This window comes from Colossoma macropomum, unplaced genomic scaffold (genome assembly GCF_904425465.1).
Source record: "Colossoma macropomum unplaced genomic scaffold, Colossoma_macropomum, whole genome shotgun sequence".
NCBI lineage: Eukaryota > Metazoa > Chordata > Actinopteri > Characiformes > Serrasalmidae > Colossoma > Colossoma macropomum.
The window spans coordinates 8,858,849-8,883,504 of record NW_023494799.1 but is presented as its reverse complement, the minus strand read 5'-3'; the positions used below and the strand labels follow the sequence as shown (position 1 = coordinate 8,883,504).

Sequence of the window (24,656 nt, the reverse complement as noted above, 5' to 3'; positions counted from 1 at the left end):
CTGCCATTGGCCAGAGCACATCTAAGCACATCTGAAAAAAGACAAAGGTAGGAAAGGACTGAATGGTGGAGCCTCGCTTCTTCTTTAAAGAACCATGTCTGTCTACGGGATGTGTGAGTGTGAAGAACCTTTTTGAAGTTGAAAGAACTTCCACATAATGTAGAGGTTATAGAGGTTGTTCCTAGACCTATACATCTAAGTGAAGAACCATCAAGGAACTTGCAGATTTTTTTGTATGAGAGTGAAAATATTGAGAACTACACACTTAAATATAAAGGTGCCAAGGGTTCTTTGTTCAGAGCCATAAAAGAAGCATTTCTGGTTCCCTGTAGGACCTTTCAGTGAATGGTTCTTTGAATCATTTTTTTAAATGAGATGTGAGTATGAGGAACTTTTTTGAAAGAGAGTTGAAAGAGCGTCCAAATAATATAAAGGTTCTTGGGAGAACCCTTAAGTTGGTAAAGAACCTTTTCATTATGTAAAAGTTCTTTAAACCATTAAAAGGTTCTTCACACTCTTTTTTAAACATGGTTCTTTCAAAAGTGGTTCTTCAATGACATCACTCAATGAACACTTTGTGGTACCTTTTTTAACAGTGCAGAAAAGGCACTTGTGGATCCCTATAGAACCTTTCAGTAAATAATTCTTTAAAGAATCATTTTTTATAAATGAAATGTGAGTATGAAGAACCTTTTTAAAGTTGAAAGAGCCTCCAGATAATACAAAGGGTCTTGAAAGAACCCTTAAATTGGTAAAGAACCCTTTTATTATGTAAAGGTTCTTTAAACCATTAAAGGGCTCCTCACACTCCCAAATCTCTTTTTCAATAATCATTCTTTAGAAAACCAAAAGTGGTTCTTCTTCTAATGCATTACTTAAAGAACCCTTTGTGGGATTTTTTTTGACAGTGTAGAAGAACCACTTTTGGTTCCCTAAACCTTTGAATGGATGGTTCTTTAAAAAACCTTTGTGTAAATGGGACGTGTGAGTATAAAGAAGCATTTTTAAGTTGAAAGAACTTCCACATAATGTAAAGGTTCTACACGTTTTTCCTAGAACCATACATCTAAGTGAAGAACCATTAAGGAATTTGTATTTTCAAGCATGCAGATTATTGGATGAGTGTAAAATATTAAGAAATATGCTCTTAAATATAAAGGTTCCAGAGTTCTTTGGTCAAAGCCACAGAGGAAGCACTTTTGGTTCCCTAAAGAACCTTTGAATGGATGGTTCTTTAATTTGTGTAAATGGGATGTGTGAGTGTGAAGAAGCTTTTTAAAGTTGAAAGAACTTCCACATAACATAAATGTTCTAGAGGTTTTTCCTAGAACCATACATCCAAGTCAAGGACCATTTAGGAATTTATTCTTTAAAAGTGTACGTTTTTCCTGGTGCATATAAAACATTAGAAATTAGCTGGTAAAATGAAAAGTTACTATACTTTTGAAGAACTCCTGGGTTCTTAAAGAACCTTTCGGTGGACAGTTCTTTAAAGAACCAATTTTGTAAATGAGATGTGCAAGTGTAAAGAACATTTCTACTACTTTAAAGACCCTCCATGTAATGTAAATGTCTTATACCAATATTTTTCCCTCTAGAACTTTACATCCAGACTACAGGCCATTTAGGAACCTTTATTTTTTAAGATCATACAATAATTACTTAATTTTTTATTCTTAAAGCAAATTCTCAGTTATGAAATTGCTTTTTTCACACAGTCGGTGTGGGTTTTTGGTGAGCACCTACTCAGTAATCTTCTCAGGTGTCCAGTCACGGGTCAATAAATCACAATAAGCTGCTTTTGTCCTTGCAGGAAACATTTTTACGTGGCACAGAAGGACAGCTGTAAACATATTTTCAGCCTGTAAGAAATCTCGCATGACAAATCCTGGACTTCCCCTGTCAAGGACTCTGACTGGCATCAACGACTTGCATTGTTTAAATGTTCCCGGACAGCGAGAGGATAGCAGATGGCCTGCTTATGGTTCAGTTTTCCAACTTTAATGACCACTGATTGCATGACGCTCTATTGCCAGAGAGGGAAGTGGTGTCTCATTGCACACCATTCAACAAACACTTCACACTGGAGGCTTATGTGCTTGTGAAAGCGAATGAGCTAATACCTCATAAGCAGCCATGATGATGTTCTGGCAGATATCGTGACGTATTAAGGATATAAAGTGTCTTCAGCAGCAGAATTCCATTCTTGGCAAGATCTCAGTGCATTTGCAATTTATGCTGTTTTGGATATTTTGAAGAAAATGGTTGAAGATGTCGCTTGTTTGAAAGGATGTAAGTCACAAAAGAGATGATTAGGGAAATCATGCAAAATATATCATCACTGTCCAAAACACAAACAAAAAAGAAACGAAACAAAACCAAAAACATGTATCTTCATTTTTTTGACCAATAGAAATGATCTAATTTACTTGGAAGAAGATCTCTTTACACTGGCTGTCATTTAAAGTTAAGAATGCATGTTTTGCCTTCTCCTGTAAAGTTTCTGTTTTGGAGGTTTTTCCCTTTTTTTCAAATTAAGATCTCTTTTTTTGTACTAAACATGTTTTTCAAGGGTTCTTTGGTAAAGACAGTGGTTCTACATGGAACCATGAACACTCCAAGAACCATTTGCATGCTTAAATGGTTCTTCAGATTGATGGAGAATATGATTCCATATAGAACCTTTTTGACAAGGGTTCTATATACCACCAAAACGTGTTTTTCTATTGTTACAAGCTTGACATCATAACAATAGAAGAACCCTTTTTGGTGCTATATGGAACCATGCACAACACGTTCTCCATCAATCTGAAGAACCATTCCACCATGCACAGAACCCTTTAAGCATGAAATGGTTCTTTGAGTGTTCATGGTTCTATATACTATCTACTAAAGAACCCATGAGGAACCATTGTTTTTAAGAGTCTAGCTGCCCTGTACATAGTGTGAATTAGTCCTGATGAATGGACCAATAGAAATGGTCTAAAACTACTCGGAATAAAATCTTGTTTCATGACTGTAAATTACCTTTGAATTATTTATCTACATTTTTAACTGAGTTATTTCATTACATTATTCATTTTTCAAAGAAAGAGTCCTCAGCACCTAAGAATAAATGAAATCTTTCAGTATTTTTCATTAGTGAGACTTGCTTTCAGTTTTCAAAGAAATCTGCAGGAATATTTTTCCACACTTTTTTTTTTCCACACCTCCAAAGTTCAGTCTTAGAAGTTGGTTGCATTTTCTGCTTCTCACAATCCAAATAATCCCCAAAACATTCAGAGATGTTGAGATCTGGACTCTGGGGTGGTCAGTCCATTGTTCAGCTTCTTTGTTTGATGTGTCTGTTTCCTTTTCTCAGTAAGAGCTTCTTGACAGCTACACATCCTTTCAGACCCACAGCGCTGAGTCGTCTTCTCACAGTGGAAGGATGGACAGAAACACCTGTGGATTTTTTTCTGAAGCAGCTTGATTTTCTCCTCTCTCTCAAAGATAAAAGTGCTGTTTATCTGATGGGGGCAGTTTGGGTGTCTACCAGGTCTTGCAGGTGGTTGTTAGGAATCCAATTTTCTCTGTAGCTTTTAATTATTTTTTAAACTCCAGTTCTGGAAACTCCTGTTTTTTCACTTATTTTTTTTGGACTTTATCTTTTCTCATTCAAGTGGATTATCTCCTAAAAAATAATAACTTGTACTTAATGGCTGTTTTGACATTTTTTATGTGTATGAAATGCAGTTTAGTTTTAGTAGTAAATGTGAATAAAAAAAAAACAACTCTTTTAGCTACAAAACAGCCAAAATTCCCTGTGAAAAGCACAGACCAAAATATTTTCCCTGCCTGCCTCTCAGTCTAAACAGGGTTTCACATTTTCCTTTGTTGCCATATTGAGTGCACATGACTTTGGTAGTCAGTCATCCACACGCAGCTCCCTCTGGGTGTTTGGAGATTAGAGAATCCTTTTTGAGATTCTTTTTTTTTCTGTTTAGATTCTCAGAGCACAGATGCAACTGATGACCAAAACAGAGCTGGTAAAACATTTGAGGGGTTATAAAAACCTGCTCCTTTTTGATAATCTCAGGCGACCTTTTGTTGAAAATGTTGATGAGGGATATAAAGATGTCCTGAACTGGCCTTTTCACCACACTGGGCGTTTCTTCTTGCTGGTTTTATACTGTAATGGTTGTTAGGGAAGGTTTATTCTTTGCACCCACACCTTTTTCCTGACTTTAAGTAAATCTCTGTGTAAAGATAATATACTCTCTGGTCTAAAGATGGTACTAACTACTGCTTGTTCCCAAATATTGGCGATCTGGGCGACATTTCCAATTGCTGGCTTGTCCAAATGTGGCCTTGAATAACCATTAATCTTAAGGTCCAGAAGCTTGTGGGTTAGAAGGATGCCAATGCACAGGAAGTTAGCATTTTCATAGAGAATTTATTTGAATTCAGGATCTAAACTGGCCATGAGCACAATCCAAACTAGGAAACTACAGCTATATACTGATCTACCTACCATGTAACCATACAAAGGTTTATAAGCTTCAGTCTGTCGGGGCAGCTTTGAGCCATTCAAAGGGGCTAATTTTCAAGCATTTGTCTCTAAAATAATAAAAAAAGAAAAAATAGAGACATCTGTAATGTACAATTGTTACTACAGCTATTATAAAAACTGCCTGCAGAAATAATTATCCACTAAAATTATAGGTTGTACACCAGATATGAGGCTCTATCAAGACTCTTTGAATGCATTCACCAGCTTTTTAAACAAAGGAGTTAACAGCCTCTAAAGCCCCAAAATAAATTTTTAACTATAAAAAAGGGAATGAAGGGAAAAAGCCATACAAAGTGCAACAGACGTTCTCCTATAATGAAAAATAGCACAAACGTGCTACAAAAAAAATCTCCATTTTCAAGCAAACGGCAAAAAAAGTTCAGCTCCGCACTATTTGTATCATATTCAGCAACCACAACAGTCTCAGCGCACAAAGTTCTAGACAACAGTATACCACAGTAACGATCTATAAAATACAAAAAAAGTGTATATATATTATCCTTATTTATCCAAAATATGAACTTTGTTGTGCAAGTGTTACAATTCTATAAGACACTCTGTGCCTGGAAATTCGGGCAGATTGAGTTCGTATTTTTTCTGCATGTCATATGGAAGAAAGCGTCCAGCCAGAAAGTGCTTCCCAGAGAAACTCGTGGCACACTTCTTGGGGACCGTCAGAGAGATGAGAACTTCCGGATTTATCCCATCTTTACTTGCTTCGTCTATGTCCCAGCCTTGACAGGGAAAAAGAAGTTGGAGAAAATATGAAACTCGGGTTTAAATGTTGCTGGTACACTTAAAGGAATACACCAGCATTATTCAACCACTGAATTTATAGGTCGATTGCCACAGACAGTAACTGTGATGCATTTCCCTGTGCTTAGAAAAGGGATCGAAAACCTGGTGGCTTATAATAGAGCTTTAATCAGGCTTTAAATTTTGGAACCCGAATACAGCCCGAGAATTTACAGTCTAAACCTGACCCGAGCCACATTATCAAGTTTTGTGTCCTAAACTGACCCAAGCTCAACAAAAAGATAAGTTAAATTACTGCATAGCGACAGCAATAGCCATCATCAGATCAGGGATGAATACAATAAAAAATAATATGAAGTAATGACATAATAATCATATGTCTAAAATTATGTTCCTATTTTAACAAATGTATTCATCAAGCAATGCTTTCAGAAAACATTCCAAAGTTTTATAGTCAGAATAAACTTTCCATAATGTGCTGCTCTCAAATTGTGCGGTGCTCACACTCTTAAAAAAGATGGTTCTTCAAGGGCTCTTCAATAAAGCCAGTGCTTCTGTATAGAACCATGAACACTCAAAGAACCATTTGCATCGTTACAGCATCCTTTGCTTCATGAAATAGTTCTTCAGATTGATGTAGAAATGTTGAAAATGGCTTCTGAAAATGGTTCTATGTAGCACCAAAAAGGGCTCTTTTATTGTTACAAGCTTGACATCGCCTTGACAGTGGAACCATGTTTGGTGCTATATAGAATGCTTTTCAAAAAGGTTCTATATAGAACCATACACAACACATTTTCCATCAATCTGAAGAACCATTTCATGATGCAAAGAACGCTTTAAGCATGCACATGGTTCTTTCTATATAGAACCATTGTCTTTACTAAAAAACCTTTGAAGAACCATCTATTTTAAGAGTGTAGATATTATCTTTTCTTCATCGCTGTCCAATGAAAAATGTGATTACATTTTTGCGATTTTTACTTTTCTGCATAATTTGAGCTCAGCAACTGCTCTTTACATTGTGCAAAAAATTCATCATGATTGGACCAATAGAAATGCTCCAAAATTGCTTAGAATAAAATCTCTTTCCATTAACTTACATTGAAAGTAAAGAACGTTTTTGCTCTCTCCTGTGAAGTTACTTGTTTTTCTTTGGACAGCGATGATATGTAACATATAAAAATATTGTTGGCCAAACAAATTAGACATCCTTTTGGCTGCACTCACCCTAAACTTATTTCAAACACCTCTATGTTCTCACAAGTGTGGGTCTCATGGACCCCTTTGCTTTCTGTAAACTACATGAGTTGGTGACTCCAGCATTCAAGGTAAGAAATTTTCATTGGCAACAAAAGTAGGGAGGATCAGTAAAAATGAAATGAGGGGAAAACTGAAGCAAAGGGAAATGCAGGTCACATCTAAAACCTAAAACTGAAAATTGGGAGGTGGAATTTTAACCTGACTCAAGACTAACACATTTGAGAAATGATGTCCGAACTCGAGGGGAGCAAATGGGTCCTGTCGGGTGTGGACAAATATTTCAAGTTCTAACTTATAACAGAAGCCAATGGGCATTTGCTGACACAACTGACAGTTGTTTTTTTTTATTATAATAAGTTCTTTCAAGCTGCATTATGTAAGATTCTTTTGTTAAAACTGAAAGACGTAGCATTACTGAGTTTGGGGGAAAAAAACTCTTTAAAATACTCTCTACAATATGGTGTACGTGTGTTGCTGTAAGTCGGCCTGTAAAGCCTGAAACAGTTATTTAAAAGTTCGGCAACGGGTCAGATTTTGTAGGAGTTTTTCAGACTATGCCATGCATCTTTATGCATTAACGTCACACACACAGGCTCAAAAAGAAGCCTTGATGTTTAGGTTTCAAATCCAAAATCAACATTATACTGATTTAGATATGATGACAATAGTAGATGTGTCATCTGTATCCTTGGAAGACACGTCCTTCACCAAAACTCTTTCACTGCTCTCACAAACATCAGATTCATCTGCTCGAGGAAGCGGCCCGACCCATGCTGCAAAATGTTTTTTCACACGTTGCATGCGATTACACATTTCCACCAGAGAGGGCACCAAATCCCCAAATCTTACATAGTGTAGCTCTAAGTTTTGTTCTTTCTCTAAATAGTGTTGAAATTGTCAATGGTTATCGACCCTGTGTTGCAGATGCAGCAGACGGAGTATTCCTTTAAGTTGTATTGTCTACAGAGCTGAAAGAGAAGCTACCTGAGGGCACGTCCACACTGGCGATGGGTATCTTCACCTGTTTAAGAGTAAGCAAAATTCCAGAATAGGGCTCCTTCACATCCTTTAGATCTGTTTCTGGGCCCAGGATAGCATCAATCACCAGATTATAGGCATCATTAATGAGCTGGACCTGAACAGCAAGAGCAGACAAGAACAAATGAGGCTTAGAAATAAACACTGACAGTTCATCGCCTTCCAGTCACTCTCTTTCTCTTTGTCATGATTTGCTACATGACACCTACCTCAGTTGGAAGATAAGAAAGGAAAGGAATATCCATCTTCTCGCACTGAACAGTGAAGTCCTGATGTAAGCTATTGGGGGAGCGCTTGGGATAAAAGATGGTGGGCTCGTACTCCTGACAAACAGAGAAGGAAACAAAGCAGTTCAGGCAGAATATGGATGATCTGTGAGGCTTCGAGCAGATACAGTGTCTGCAGTGCTACAGTAGTCCTGCTCCTCTGGGCCTCATCGGCTAGTTGGAGAGAAACGAGCGAAAATGGAAAACCAGACATGTTTGACCACACATGGAGCAGATGGTTGATGCTGTACCTCCATAAACACAATTTGTCTTCACTGCACTATTTAGTTTCTGCTGGTGACATGCTGGGAGGCACTGAGGAATGCAAGACTGCAAATCATCTCACATAATTAGCCTATTCATTTACAGAAGTGATGAAATGAAACTGGGCAAAATTTTGACATTTTACTCTTGAAATGTAAAATAAGGGATGATTCACACAACTATACGCTTTAAACTTTGAAGCACTTTTTAGCTTAGTAATGAAAAAAATGAATACTGAAGAGTAAATGATTAAACAGTGAGTAAAAGTCTGGATTGAAGGGATGTACAAACTTCTATTCTCAACTTCCCTCATGACCTGTGGACCAATTCTGAGATATGGAACAATTTAAGCATGAATCTGTCTAAGAGCAGTTTGGGGGCTATAAAAAGTTAAGTTACATCCCAGTGTTTTGTACATGCATCACGTATTTCAGTCAGTATTCAATTCATCCAGTACTACTTTTTAATTGAAAGCTTATGAAAAATGGGGAGTGAAAAAGAGAAGGTCAGTGAGTAACGTAGATTTGAGTAACGCAAGCTGGCCGAGAACTCATTTTTCTTCTTTTCCACTTTTTTGCATTATCCATGTCAACTACATGAATGCCACAAGGAGTATCCTTTAAATAAAACCTTTCTAAACAGAACATTACTGGACATCATGCTCCGTGTCCTGCAAGAGTCTCAATTACTGTTCACTGTGAATCTAGAAAAGAGCTCTATAAAGTTCAATCACATCCCAGCGCTCTGTGTACACTGACCATTTCAGTCAATACTCAATTCATCCATGACTTATGGGAGAAAATATGAACAGAAAGTTGATGGAGTTAGAAAAAGAAATGGAGAGTGAGGAGGAGAAGACTGGTAGAGAACACTGGGTGTAGAAGGCAGATTTGAGTAATGCGTGTTTCAGACAGCTGTACTGAGTCACTGACTGAGAAGCCATTTTTCTTCCTTTCTCTACTTTTTTGTATTTCCCACATCAAATACGTTGGTGCAAACAAGGTGAGTCTTTTTCTTCTAGAACGTTTCTGGATGTATCGCTCTATATGGTTGTATTGCAAGAGTCTCAATTATTAATGCAAACTGTAAATTTATTATGTATGCGCAAATGTCTATGAACATGCAGAGGAGAGCGAGGCCCGAACTAACACAGGGTAAAATGTAGCTTGGACATTTTATGTAGTCAAACGGGTTCCAGTAGAACATGCTTTGCTAACTTTCTTGTATTCCCATAACAACATCACCCGCAACTTAGGATAGCTAAGTTTTTATTCCTCCAAGAGGAGGAGTGTCAAACTCAACCACTAAAAGGGACATATTTAAAAAATCTCAACAAATTACAGGGCCTGAGAACATCTGTGTCTTTATTTCATTTTTAAATAATACTTTGCTATAAACTGTCCATTATTTATTCAAAATATGGCAAAACATCAACAGCAAAATATAGATGCTTGTAGTACATCTTGAAATATTACATGAAAACTTGAAATATTAAAAGGAAAAAAAAAGTCCCCTGGAGGCAGATCTTTTAAACCTATCTATGTACTTGAACTAACACACATTACGTTGCAGTGCATCCTGGGGATTGTAGTACAGGGCACTGAAAAACAGGTGAAATGGGCTAATATTAGTTGAAAAATAAAATAATTTTGTGGGACAGATAAGATCGTGTCTCAGGCCTGATGTGGCTCACAGGCCTTGTGTTGGACAGTGAGAAAATTATATATTCTCCCATTTAAATTTAAAACAATTCAAATTTTACACTTGACACACTAACCATATTAATTTTCAAGAATGTATTTCTATGTATTTACAGTGTGCAAAAGTTTCAGCACCCCAGGCAAATTACATCTTTAGTTGATTTTCTAAGTGAACATAAGTTAACACATCCTCTACAGAGAACACACTTCTACATATTTAATACACAATTTTTGTTTATTTGCTGTATTTAACAAATGGGGAAAAAATAAAATAAAACATAAAACGTAGTCTGTGCAAAAGTGCACATTTTATATGTTGTTATATTTTTTCCAATATGTTAAATCCAGCAAATAAACAGAAACTGTGCACTAAAATCTGCCAAAAAATGTCTGATTTAAGTTCCCTGTATAGGATGTGTAACTTAGTTTAAGCTGTAAAATCAACAAAATACGTAATTTGACAGACATTCTCAAACTTTTACATAGGACTGTAGGTTGAAAAACTGGTCTGGTTCAAATAGCACAGAATTGTATTTACCCAACTCCCAACTTACAAGTAGCTTCAGTCTGTTACAGCTAACCTTGTCTATGGGGCAGGTTTGCACTCATGCCACTTTCAGCTGAATTGTTTGTAAACGGTAGTTGCTGCACACAAAGTTTATGTCTTCATTTGTAGCTGAGACATGTAGGTTACTGTGTAGGCTGCACCCCACTCTCCCATATGTACCTTAATGCTTCAACTTTTGACAGTTATACCTAAACTCAAGATTCCCAGCAATGCCACAGCCATACTAAAATTACAGGATCAAATACTGTCCAGTGTTCATGTGCTGCAGGGTTTTAGTATGTTATCTCAGCACAATTTTGATCTGCTGTTGTATAAATATCATGGTTTCTGAAACGCTAGTCTTTCTCGAGCACTATTTTGCGTTTAGACTGTTTAGAGCAGAGTTATGTAATATGATTTCAGACACAGTTTAGCTGCTAGAGAATTTGGCAGTGACTAATACTGAAGAGAGAACAATGCTTAAAAAATGCTTTTGGATAAGAGAAGTTCAATCTGTTTTATGCATTCCCAGAATGTTATAACACAGAACTGAACACTCTCTTGAGTCTCTAGCCAAACCACAGTCTTTCAAAAATAGCAAACAGATCACTTTAGCAGATAACATCAATACCTTTTCAACAGCTGAATGCTGATTCTTCATAAATTTATCTTCTCTAACACATATGGGGAAGTTATATAGGAACATTATATTCTAAAACACATATCCTAAACACTTTCTTTTCCCCAGTAGAGGCAGAAGTCCTCCTCATAAAGCAGTATCTTCCTGTGTTTCAGCAGGACACGGTCGTTCTATGTCTCAGTTTATCATAGTGGTTACTCAATACTCACAAATATGCGCAGGTGACGGGCACACACCAGCCCAATGGAGCCATTCTGGTCCGGCCCGCAAATAACCAGCACTGTCGGCTGTTTCTTGCTCAGAGAGCTCAGAGGATAGGCCTGCAGAAAGAGAGAGTGAGAGAGAGACAGAGGGAGAGGTGCCACTGAGATGTCTCCATTTTGCCCAGGAGTAAGCCAAGCTCTTCATCACTGTCAGAGGATCTATCAATAGCACATCTGGGACAAAGGGGAGTGTTGGTATCTATAGCTTAAACCCATTACAATGGCCCTGTAACAGTTGTAACGAGTGGAAGACGAAGTAGAGACAGCACCGGGGGATGTAGACTTTAAATATCGCACTTTCCATTGGTCTTCTAAACTGGGCTGAGCGAGTGGTCAGCACTCATATTTTCCGCGCTGGTTCTCAGCTTCCTTGGCCTAAACATCAAGCTGAAAAATCCTTTGCGTCACATTTCCTACCAGTGACTGTTGTGATCATAGAAGTCTATTCATAACGCATGAGCAGATTGGCTCACTGTGTGACTCATACCAACACTTACCTGAATGTAAACTAGAAATATATTCATTCTCAGGTCAGAGTGAGCGATACGGCCAAAAATCTAATTACGATACAGTGTTTCAAACCCTGAAGAAAACAAAATGTCGGCATAACACTGACATGAACATGCCATGAACATCTCATAGCAGATGTCATATGTTGCTTTGACAGATTATGTCCATTGATTCAACAGTGAGTGTGTTTACATGCACTCAATAATCCGATCATTATCGGATTTCTGCAGTTATCTGATTATTCAAATGGTCATGTGAACACCATACTCCCATCTAGAAATCTGATTAAGAAATCCGATAAAAAAGAGTTGCTTTTTAACTCAGTAATCAGATTTCTCAGTGCATGTAAACTCTTACTCAGATTTCTTCTTCTCACGTCTTCTTCTGTGAGTTTATCAGCTGGTTGCAAAGCAGAAATCTGATTACTATCTGACTCATGTAGACCCGGAGTTTTCACATTATCTGATGACCCAAATACATGTAAATGCGTTGATCGTATTACTGACAAAATCTGATTTTCTGTGGTTATTGGATTATAAAGTGCATGTAAACACACTGTCATTCGACCAATACTGGTAATTCTCTTGACAGATACTGTTTGTTATGTCATGACTTTAAATTAGCATGTGATATAAACTGTCCTGACGTCAAACACTGTAGCTGTCATTACTATTACAAGCAATGATAACATGATGCTGTTATATTAATGGACCTAATCTGTCGTGACAACTCACAACAGCATATCCCATCTGCCATGGCATGTTTATGGCATTATTATGTCAATCACTCTTAAAAAGATGGTTCGTCAAGCATTCTATAGCAAAGACGTGAACACTCAACGAAGCATTTGCTTGCTTAAAGAGTTTTGTGCATCAAGAAAACGTTCTTCAGATTGATGGAGAATGTATTGTATATAATAGCTTCCTAACTCTGCTCACGGTCCCGCTGGTTTGTGCTGTTGTGAGTGAATGGCTAGACTCCTTCTATCTCACAGTCAAGAGAGTGAAAGCTGCCTCTTAGTGCAGCAAATTTACAACTATTCAAAATGCCTGCGCTGCTACTACCAAATTGAGGAGAACAACACAGTCATTTCTTTGAAAAAGCCTCAAACGCATATAATCGCCATGGACAGAAAGGTCTGATTTCTATAATTATCACCCTTGCCTATTCTCAGGGTTTTGTTCATTCAGAAACCACTTCTGCATTTTAACTGGTCCCCTCTCATATATGATTCATGACTTATTACCAATTTCTGCAGTTAAATGTGGGTGTAGTTGTTGATTTCTGAGCGGGTGAGGAAGTGTGGCAGTAATGAAGCTAATGGCACTGGGGATCTGCATAATCAGTTAACAGAGATGTTCCATTAGACCTAATCAGATGGCAAGGATGCTCCGCTGGCGGCTGTCTGAGACACGGTGCTAACAATGGAGGCTGAGAATGCATCTGCCATGATTTTTATAGCTTCAATATCACAGGGTCTTTTTCCCTTTCTGGCTTTTGCTGTCACTGTTGCTCTGAAGATTCTGATGATATGAACAATCTATCAATCTATCTGCAGACCTACAGCGGGTGTGTATATGAAACGGAGTGCAAAATTCAGTGGGGCGTGGGTGTGTTTATTTAAAATGGTCTTTTTCTCTCGCTGTCTCTCTGTCCTGCTGTAGCCCCTGCCCCCTCCACTCCACCCCACTGTCTGCTTTGGAAAAAGAAGGGCAGTAGAAGGTGCTTTGGGCCCGGCGGCCAGAGGCTGTCTTGTTCTGTTCTTTTACAGGTCTGCTGCTGCAGGATGGAATGCTGCGTGCGTCCAGATCCTGCCAGGTCTCTTGAGGCTGCTGCTTCTGTTCATTCACACTGTGAGCTCACAGCTGTCCACACTAACTCACTGTTCATGTACTGGTTTTAATCCTCAACTCTGTCCTAAGGGCAGTTACATTGCTGCATTAACTCAAGAGAAGTTTGTAAAATGGTCAATAAATGTAGACTACAGCAGGAGCAGGAGGAGGAGAACTTGCCCAGACCAGAAATGATTGGGATTTGATGAGTTTTTTCAAATGTTCAAAAGTTTTCAAATGTGAAAAAATGGCAGATACAGCTGTTTATAGGCCAGAGCAATAAGATCCTTCAAAATACTTACTATTTCAAGAACCGGCACATTCGATTTGCTGTGTTCATATTGGGCAAACTACAACTGTTATACATGACCGCTGATTTAACTTTGTTACTAGCTAGCTTGCTAAGGTCTATAGAGTTGGCCTTATCATCAGAAGATACCCGGTGATGCTACAGCCATCCGTGGCCGAGAGTCCAAGAGAGCACAGTGAGCAACGACCATTGTCAAATGACAATGTATTTGCAGCGGTTGGAAAAGATGCGGAGGCACTTCACATGACTCGGAGGAAGCTTGTTTTTGACCCTCCTACCACTGGTGGTATCATGTGACGGGGAGAGTCCTAACTAGTGGACTGAACTGGATACGACTAAATTGGGGAGAAAACTGGAAAAAAAAAAACAAACAAAAAATGATTCACAAAATGTACACTTTTCACTGTATGATGCTTAGACTTCTTTCAAAAATGGTTTACATTTCCAAGTTTCCTTAGCTATCTAATTAGCTCACTGAAGCTAGCTTAACTAAGAGCAAGCACATTTTTTTCAGATTTTTATCCAGTTTTCTCCAAAATACAGTTATGACCATAACATCAGGTCTTTATGCAATGCTACCAAGCTTGGAAGGTGAAGGTTAGCATGTCCTTCCTCTGAGACACATTAAGCCTGCCACTAACACAGCATCATTGGACAGCTAAAAGCATTTGGAGGAGAGCAATAATTCCCAATTCTGTTAAAAGTCGCCCGCACTGGCTAGCATCATGCTGAGTGAAGGAAGAGGGAGGCCCAACCTACCCACCCAGAGAGAGTCTGATTATGTTGTCTTGGAATCCCAGCCACGGATGGCTGTGGCATCCCTGGGGATCAAACTCATACTTAAACAGTTGCACCACTAAGGATCCCAGCAAGCACATTCCTATTAAAAATCTGCTCCTAGTTATCCCCTCCTCTTCTTGTCCTGATGAGTGCCATGAGGGCCAACGTGAGGTGAGTGGGATATGGCATTATTCCCAGTGCTAGTTCTTAACCTTTTGATGGGTAGCATACATGCACACATTTATGCATATAAATGTCCAACGTATTTCGTCAACATTCTCCTCTCTCATGGTCAAATGGGCTGTGCTAATCTGGGGCAGTACATTTGTAAACACTATCTTCACTAGTAACAAGACTGAAGTGGGTTGTCCTGCCCACATATCTTCGACATCACTATGTTCCCCAATGCCTCTTCTGTCTGTTCAGGTCAGAGAAACTTACAGAGAGAAAGCTAAAAACCAAGCGAAAGCTAACCTAGCAAGCATAACTGAGCTGGTAAGAATGTCCATTCATCCGTTAGTTGGTCAGTTAAGTGAATATGAACCTTACATTCTTCAAGACGTTGCCATATAAAAGCCTGGTAATACTTTTAGCGAGCCATAGACACAGTGGGGTCTACAACACCACCTGTGTATGTAGAGCCCATACCCACTCATTTTTCCCCGCTTCGCTCATGCTGTTGTGTTTAGTTCAGTGTATCAGGCTGGGAGCCGTGGACTGAGGGCGTCAATCACGTGTGCACATCAGAAATCTAGGACCATGTGTGTTTAGACAGATCTGATCAGCTATATTTCAGCCAGGTTTTATTATATTTCTATCTCGTTTTTTAATTCAAATGTTGCAGGACGCTTAATATAATATAATAATTTTAGTGTCATTTTTTTACACTGTCTACAATGTTTTCCCTGGAACTTTAAATAATGGCAGTTCAGGTACTGATGATCTTTTGTAGCTGCAAGAAAACACTGTGTATTCAGATGTGATCCAGTATGGAGAATTCCCCAGTCAAAACACACAGACTGTTACGTCAGTCAGTGCGATGAAAAGAACTTCCCGATCACAGACATTGGCCTTGGAACACTTCACAAAGCAAGTGCTTAGCCTTGAGGAGGACGGATGAAGTTTGTTTTGGCGTTTGGCCTCTGGGCGAATAGCTTGGTTGTGAAATCAGACGAGTGGTAAAAATCTGACTACTGTGCTTTTTCTTCAAACAACAGCGATGATGTCATTTCAGGCTCTGAGCTGTTGACCAGCATGTTTTTCTAAGTCGCAATTTATGGCGTCCCCGCAGAGGCCAGTGAGGGGTTTGTTGATGCTAAATGTGATGAGGGGCTTGTGGTCAGAACCCTCAGAGGAAGCAAAGGGCCAGTCAGTAAAACGTCTCCAAGTGAGAGAAGAAAATTTACGCTTAGAGGACATCCATCAGGAAACAATCGCAGGGTTCACAGCACACTCAGGTAAGTCACGGGGAGCCTTTCGGCCTGACTGAATCCAGATGGGCCTACTGGTCTGATTTGGCCTGAGTTGGACAGAACCAGCCAGGCTCTCCGGTTCTGTCTGGCTGGCCGCAATCGAGGCCCCATGACTGCCTGGCTGCAGTCCAGCTGCAGACTGAAGAAACCCTTAAACATGCTCAGTGGCAGTGCCTTAAAATTCACCATGGGGTTTTTTATGCGATGGACCCTGGAAGCCGTCGCGTCTGACAAGTCGTCTACATGAGCGGCAGATCAAAGCCGCAGGCTCTTTTCATGCCTGCTCTCTCCAGCTCTCTTTAGGGGACTGGATTTAAGCTGTCGTGCGGGGACGCAAAAATTGAGATGATGAAAACAGAAAAGTCTGAGCCAGAGGAGGAAAACAGAGCTGTGTGGTCTGTTAGATGTATGTCCTTCAAAGCCTTAGAGCATGGAGTGGAGGTCACAGTTCGCTACATGCTTCAAGTAAATGCCGTGTTCTTCCACATCTTGCTTACTTCATTCACTCCAGTTTCCAAGTCTTGCCCTGTGATAACCACTTATTATGTCTCATATCAGTTTAATGGGCATCAATTAATCCTATTCCTGTTCTTTTCATTGGCGATTCACCCTTGTGCTTGGTTTAGACCAGTGCTGGCTCTAATATGTCTATATCTGTATATTGGACAGTTTTACAGTTATGTATATCGTCACTGATATCAAAACATTGTAACCCTTTCAAAAACTAAACAGCATCTGCCTTTTACATTGTATGCATGAAGTATAGTAGGGCTGTAATGATGCACCCGATTCAATTCATGATACAATATTCTGAACAAAGGTCAAATAGAATAAAGTTTTGACTGTAATTATGTTACTGCGCAGCTTACTAATAACACTAGAGCTGGGAGGCAGGAGAAGTGCTGGTGTGAGCTGCTGATTGGTGCTGATTGCTTGCAAATTTTGGTGTAAAACCAATGAAATTGCACTACGTGGTGTAATTAATAGAATGTCCTTAACACTTTTCTTGAACCCTGCTACTTAACGCTGGCATAACCACACCTTAAACATGTCATGGCAGATGTCATATGCTATTATAAGTTATCATGAGAGACTCTGTTAAGTAATATAACAGTGTCAAGTTACCATTACCAGTTATTGTTTTGAGAGACGCCATGATATTTGAAGTTACGACCGCTTATGTCACATGCTGATAGATGACTTCAAACATGACATCAAACATTATAGCATGTCATGACAATTACCAATAATAGTAATAAGACACTGTTATATTACTGGACGCAATCTGTCATAACAACTTATGACAGCATATGACTTGATTAAGTCATGGATGTGTCAGTGTTATTTAGCAGGTTTGAAGTAAAGTGTTCCCAGAATGTTCATCCTACACAATGCACATTGTCACTGAGTGGCACTGCAATATCATAATGTCATGATGCTTTGTTACACCTCTAATGAATGGACCAATAGCAATAGCCCAAAATTACTTGGAACAAAACATCCTATTACAATAACATACATTAAAGGTAAGAATTATTATGGGTCTCCTACAAAGTTACCATAAAACATACTTTGGTGATGGCGATGGCGCTGGCATGACCCCATATCTCGATCAGCTGCTGCTGTCCAAAGCGATAGTCCCTCAGAAGCTCACTCTCAACAGCAGCCATCTCCTTTTTACTGGAGAGAGAGAGAGAGAGAGAGAGAGAGAGAAAGAGTGAGTCAGTTTTGAGTGATCAGATTTAAAGACAATACTATGTAACCGGTGCATCAACACAAAACTCAAGCAGCACTTTTTAAAACTGTATTGCTGCTATGCTTAAGATTGCAGTAGGTGCTGTTACATGAAGCGAGTCCAGCATACAGTGTAGTGCTGCGGTCAGAGTATGTGTTTATTCTTAGTGTGCTGTCCCTGAGCATCTTCTTGGTGTTCTTCTTCACAAACTGAGTGGTACTTACTATATTGTGGCCGTCCAAAGAAGAACAAGTATCTTCGACATAACAGTTTTGCTTTTAATGGTTGGTTGCTGTAAAGAGATTTTATTCCAAGCAATTTTGAAGCATTTCTATTGGTACATTCATTATGAAATTTTCACACAGTGTAAAGCTGGTGTGCTCAAATAATGTAGAAAAATGCAGATACTTGTTTTTATCTGGACAGCGATGATATTAAAGATTAAGGAAGTCATTTCTGAAGTTTTGTTGTCCAGCTAAGCTCGTCCAGTTAATCCCTTAAAAAGCCATTATCCCAAATTTCTATCCTAATTATGTGCATTTATCCTGCATTTTTTTTTCTTTGAGGTCCACTTATAACGTTTGTATGAGTTTGTGTGCCAAAAACAGACACTTTTTATTTACATGAACATTTCACAACCTCTCTTTATCACTTAGACTTAAACAGGCTTCTTTTGTCTCTGCTTTTAACTTTGATTATACAGAAATGATCTCTGTTCTGATTGGCTGTCCTGTATCGGGCCTCATTTAGAAAGCAGTCCGGGCTGAAGCACTTCTTACTTCAGTGTGAATGGGTGGGGCTAAAGTGTAGCCTCGCCCATCCATGTAAATTAGGACTGTCAAACGATCACAACATTTAATCATGATTAACTGCACTGTCCAGGGTAGAATGGTCCTCATGTGTCAGCATTACTGACATTACTAATATAACAAGGCAGTAACTGGAATAATTGTGTTTTTATCAAGAGAGATGTCAGTGCAGATTGCCATCACAGCTTGCCACTCTACCATCGCAGAGTCACAGCTATAGCACATGAGCAACTGGACTTCAGTCTGAACTACGGTTGGTTAATAGGATTTAACTAGGAAAATGCATTAACAGCATTAAAGGCATTAGTGCTGTTAGTAATTTATCACATTAATCTGTAATTAGCTTGTTAACTTTGCCACCAACTATGTAAATGCATTGGTTTTGTGATCCCACAAAAACATTTCATTGAAAATATAATATTATAACATACTTTCCATATATGGACTGCATGCACTGGTGAGTAAATGGTACATTCCGACTGTTTACTCATTCAAATTTGGTTTTCCCTTATTTCGGCCTTTTAAACTAGAAGCTTATTATTTCATTGTTAATCGTATGACGTATTATTCAATAACTACACTGGAAAAAGTGGTTAAATATACATGATTCGTGCACATCGGTTCCACACAAATGACATATAATACATCAACTTTTAACTGAGCCAAGTGTGCCCCTACAATGAAAAACAATATATGAAACATTTCAACGTTTTTTGGATTATTAGTCTTATTTTATACACCCTTTTACATTAAAAAGCTATGCTTTTTTATGTTTTAGTGACACCTTTATTTAAATATGGCCATGCTTACATGATTTTTACAAAAAAAAACGTATGTTTTTCATTGCAATGGCTCAAATAAATACTTCCACATAGCAACTATGTTGATGTAACATATCTTATTCATGTGAAGCCAATGTACACATTTGAGTCAAGTACATTTAAAGCAACCTTTGAGCACCTTTTTTCAGTGTTTACTATGAATCTAATATATAAGTTTTGTAGTTCTGTGCTTGAGCAATTGAAGTGTGGGCCCACATTCAGGCCCTCAGGCTTAAAGATAGTCTGTCAGCATTCACAGCTGATCCATCTCTATGTTTTTTGATGTCTTACAACTCGCCTACATTGTAAAACATTGCTTTTGGACTGGAGGTTTGGAGCTCTCACCTGCAGTCATTTTCACTCGGTTTCACTCAGTTTCCAAGACAGTGAGTTCACTGAGTTGCATGTGTAGGTTTAGCTGCAGGCGAGTGGAGGACCAGGGGGAACGAACACATATAAAAGTGAATATATGTTGTTGTGCTGGTAATATTATTCACTCTCCTCGCTTCATAAATGAAGTCGTTCAGCGCTCTCTCTCAATTGCTCTCGCTAAAAACTCTTCGACTTAATGAGTGTTGTGTTGAGAGCGCTCAACCGTATGTCAAACTGCAGCCTCAAATGAATCTGTGATAATTATGACTAATTAACTCTGTACTTTTCCACTCTCTAAAAGCACAGTGATGAGACGAAAACATTTTCTTTACACGGAAAGGAAAATAAATAAATTCATTTTAATGAGCAAATTGGTCCCAAAATGTCCTCATCTGCTATTTAATAATATGCACAGGCAAATAATGGTCAAAGCTAGAATTACCTTTTAAGAAAGCAGCCCATCAGCATGTTCAGCTGCAATTCCATTAAAACAGTGAATGAAAAAACCAACGCAAAACAAATCAATAAAGCAGAATTCACAGTAGGCTATAAAATGGACTGTGCTCCTGTTCTATCAGCATGTAAGGTTTATGTCCAACCATAATTTACTACTAATCAAGGCCATAAGGACCACTAAGGCCAAATATGGTAGATTAGGGCTGGAACCAAACTCAGCAGGGTGGTGGAATCTCCAGCAGCAGGGCTGAGCACCCCTGCTATAAAGCGTACTGTCATATTTAGGCTCTGATCATTGAAATGCTAAAGGTCAGCTAGCATTTATTTGAATCAGTAGAACACTTTGATCATTGTGCAAACCTGCTGCATGGGACGTTTGGGCCCCGTGGCATTTGCAGTCTCCGATAGAGCATCACAGCTGTCAACCTGAGAGTGCAGGCGGTTGCTTCCTGGCTTACTGTGATACAGTGATATTTATAAAGTTCACCTCGGTCTGGTGTTTTTTTTTATCTTCTTTTTTATTCATCCATTTATGCTACAGGTCGCACTAATTTTAACATCATGTTTGTGAGCTTAATTTTGAATTTTCTAAAAAATGAAGCCATGGCCTGACTGCTCTTTTGAAGCACAGATATATATACAGGGGGTCCAAAAGTCTGAGACTCCACTGAAAATGTGGGATTTTTAAAATTTAAACCTGGAAAAAAACAACAAAAAAAGTTTGATTTTTTTTTTAAATTACACAAAAATACTTATAATACTCATCACTGTATTTTATATGCAAAATGGGATGACGTTCTCTAACAGATGGAATTTACATTGTCTTTATTTATTTATTTATAAGGCCCTAATTGGTCAGTTGCCCCATATATTTCTAATCTAGCCTGTAAATTCTGCTGCTTATACCAGTCATTCCAATGACTGGCTTACACTTATGGTTCTACATGTTCTTTTTTTTTGGGGAAAACTGGTTTTAACTATAGTGCACCACTAAGCAGGAAAAATTTGCAAAGTAGTCTTAAAATAAACTCTGCTGTTTAATTTCTCATTACTTTGTGTAATGGTTTTAGTATTTTATCGCTTATCTCTTTATCTCTTTCTGTCTTTATTATTCGTCATTGTCCATCTCATCATTTTTAACAAGATATTATTACTTTATTTATACTTTTTTTATTTTATTTTATTTTCATTTAGTAAATTTTCACTTAATATATTGTGTGCTTTGGCCATGTCTCAGCTACTTTAGAAATCAGAGCTTTCCTCAATGATCTCAGAGTCTAAATAATCAACAGCAACAACAACAACAACAACAATAATAATAATAATAATAATAATAATAATAATGGTTAGGCCTAATATATACACATTACAGACTACTTTCATTTTTAACAAACCTGGCACCTACAACAAATGCACTAATGAAATTCAAGCACACTGTCTGCTAACTGTGGTAGCAGACAGTCCACAATCTGTTATTAGTATTATTCTTGGCATGAACTTAAATGTGACAAATGAACTGCTGAAAATATTAAGCATCTGTTGAGTAGTATGATATCTCAGTGGAAAACAGCTGCAAACTCCCTTGGTACAGATGAATTTGAGGTACTTTTGGACAGGCTGCACTGAGCAGGTCTCACCACCAGGGGGAGATGCAACTCTGATGTGATATCATCTGGCTCTGCGTTATTACTTTTCTGTGGTAAGTGTAATTACACTGGTACATTCTATTATGTTTTTGAGCCATAGGCGTGGTCTGGATGAATCTACTGAATTCTGGAAGTGAAGCTGAAATCAAAACTGACCCGTTTTACCTCATTAGCTCAAGTCTCTGGTAATATTAAGCACAAAATAAAAATCCTTATCTTCCATCAAAATATAGTGACTTTCACCTGCCTCTAAAATGTCTTCTGATTTTTGATGACATCATCTTGCACCAGTGGACGGAGAAAAAATCATATAATAATCTAATGGCCTCCCTTTCCCACGAATCCCACCTACCCTCAAGGGACTTCTGATTTATGTTGACATTAAGACACATTCAGTAACTACATGCACAACAAAGGGAAATGCGTTATTAAGTAATAGGTGTGAGAAATTAACATTAAAAGGTTCACTATTTGAACAACACATTTAGGCTAAGCTCTCACACAATGCACAGACATATGCATGCACGGATTCACGGCTAAAGAAGCGACAGTAACACGCTCTATGTTCCCTTGGTGTCCCACCGTCCTCCCCTGGAGTCTCCAGTAATTTCCCCATGGGACATCGCGCTCCCTGCCATATGCAGACCATACAGAACTGCTGTAATTACATGTCGGTTAATGAGGTTGTGTACCTCATGCAGACTGCAGGCCGGCTGAACACACACAGCGGAGCTGCGACAGTGTCTCCCGCACAGGGGCATGCACACACACCCACACACCGAGCCCTTAGTGCTCCTCGTGACTTCAAAACAGCCCTCGTCCCTCAGGAGCAGAATGTCAGGGTCAAAAGGGCTTCAAGATGAGGATGAAAGACAACAATTGTGCCTTCGCTTAATGAGCCTCCTGGCAGGAGGACTGGAATTCTTTTCTCAATAACTGAGCCTGAGTCCATTTTTACAGCTAACTGTGGCTTACTTCTTTTGGAAGCCACCCTTTTCCCCACCCTCAGACTTGCTAGTTATGCACCAGTGCAACACTTTCTCTCCTGATACCGATTTCAATGTCTAAACTCAGGGAATCGGCTGACACCAGTGCTCTAGTACATAAACATACATTTACAGTGGAGACTAATTAGCCATAATGTACTATTCTTTAAAAAAAACTGTGCTAAAACAGGGCTGCCCAAACATTTTGTCTTGGAGTACCAAAGTGCAGTATTTGTGCACAGGGCCAAAAAGACAGAACAGCATATAAATAAAGAATTTAAATCGAGTTTTTTTAAATTACGCTTTATTTTCTTATTAAAATACTATAAAATAAGTCTATAGGCTCTAAATAAGTGTATAAAACTGTATTCCTACACAGAAAGGAATGTTGATTTGTCACTTCTGATGTACCAGTTTAATAAGGTTAGTATTTGAGCCAATATGTTGGATCAGAGCATCACTATTACCAGCAACCTTTATTTTCCTTGTAAAATTCATCCCTTAAACATCCAGGACCCACTGGTCAAACCTTCCACTCCTCACTCCGATAACTCAGTTTGCAACGTAACTGCCTTGGATTTTAAGTGGTTAATTTACAGCACTGTGAAACTGCATCTGTATCAGAAAGCAGCTGCCAGCAGGTCAGCCCTGTGAAAACACAGATAACTTGGCAAACTATCAATGGCCTCTGGATGCAGGTGTTGTGCCATTTGAGGGCACAGCAAACTTTGGACATCCCTTAAAGTGATCTTGTTTAGATAAAGATGGATAGTGGGTGTCGGGGAAAGTGGACAGGAGGATGAATTGGTTCCTGACAAGATCTGTCTCAGTCGGAGGAAGATACTGGAGCTGGTGGTGATGGTGATTTAATCACATCTAGGCTAAGGGCTTTTCAAGTCCTCTTTTTTACGTTGAATTCTCTCCATTTTAATACTGTTTTTAACACAGCCTTGTCGACCTGTCCCGTCCAACTCATCTTGGGGAATCTCAGACTCCACTGTCTGGGCTGTGACTGTTCTTTTAGTAGTTCAGGTGATGTTTGTTAATGACTCATTGGAGAAGTGAGGGGTTGAGTTAACGTGAATTAAACTTAGCAGAAGACATAAGAAAAAAAAAACAATTAATGATTCCAAACCAGCTGTGGGCAGCATATCAGTTGGAAATCTTCTTCAGTTCTTCAGTGAGGTTTGTCTTAACCGTTTTATCGCAGATCACAAATAAGAACAGATAACACGTCATACAAACAGCGCAAACAAAGCTAATGTTAGCTTGTTTGGCTGAATAGCTATGCCAGGGATGTTTCAGTCACGTTTCAAATGAAATGAAAATGCAACCGTCCTTTGATCACCTCTCACTGTCTAGTTCATTGCACCGGAAGTCGTCCACTTAAAAAAACGGCCAGTCTTTTGGGGTTAGCCTTAGCCTAACTGTTTCTAGAGAAGCCGCCTGACTCGTTTAGCTGCATCAGATGAGGTTACCACCTCAGTACCATATCAGACACTGCTGAAATTTGAAAAATAATGCAGTTGATCATGCTATCAGTACCAGCTGGTCCATGGCTTCTTGGCCCAGCAGGTACTGATAGCATGATCAACTGCATTATTTTTCAAATTTCAGCAGTGTCTGACAGTCGTAGGC

At 38.8% G+C, this 24,656-nt stretch overlaps 1 protein-coding gene across 1 annotated transcript in view; it reads right to left on the bottom strand.

The window, feature by feature from the left end:
- Positions 1–4,415: 4,415 nt before the first annotated feature.
- Positions 4,416–24,656, bottom strand: part of yjefn3 (YjeF N-terminal domain containing 3) — a 56,398-nt gene continuing 36,157 nt past the window's right edge. Inside the window, exons 2-6 of the mRNA XM_036587311.1 lie at positions 17,765–17,873; positions 11,236–11,346; positions 7,819–7,932; positions 7,556–7,706; positions 4,416–5,286 (exon numbers count right to left, since the gene is read on the bottom strand). Of these exons, the coding sequence (XP_036443204.1) occupies positions 5,090–5,286; positions 7,556–7,706; positions 7,819–7,932; positions 11,236–11,346; positions 17,765–17,873 (682 nt within the window). The 3' untranslated portion in view covers positions 4,416–5,089. The remainder of the gene's footprint in view (positions 5,287–7,555; positions 7,707–7,818; positions 7,933–11,235; positions 11,347–17,764; positions 17,874–24,656) is intronic.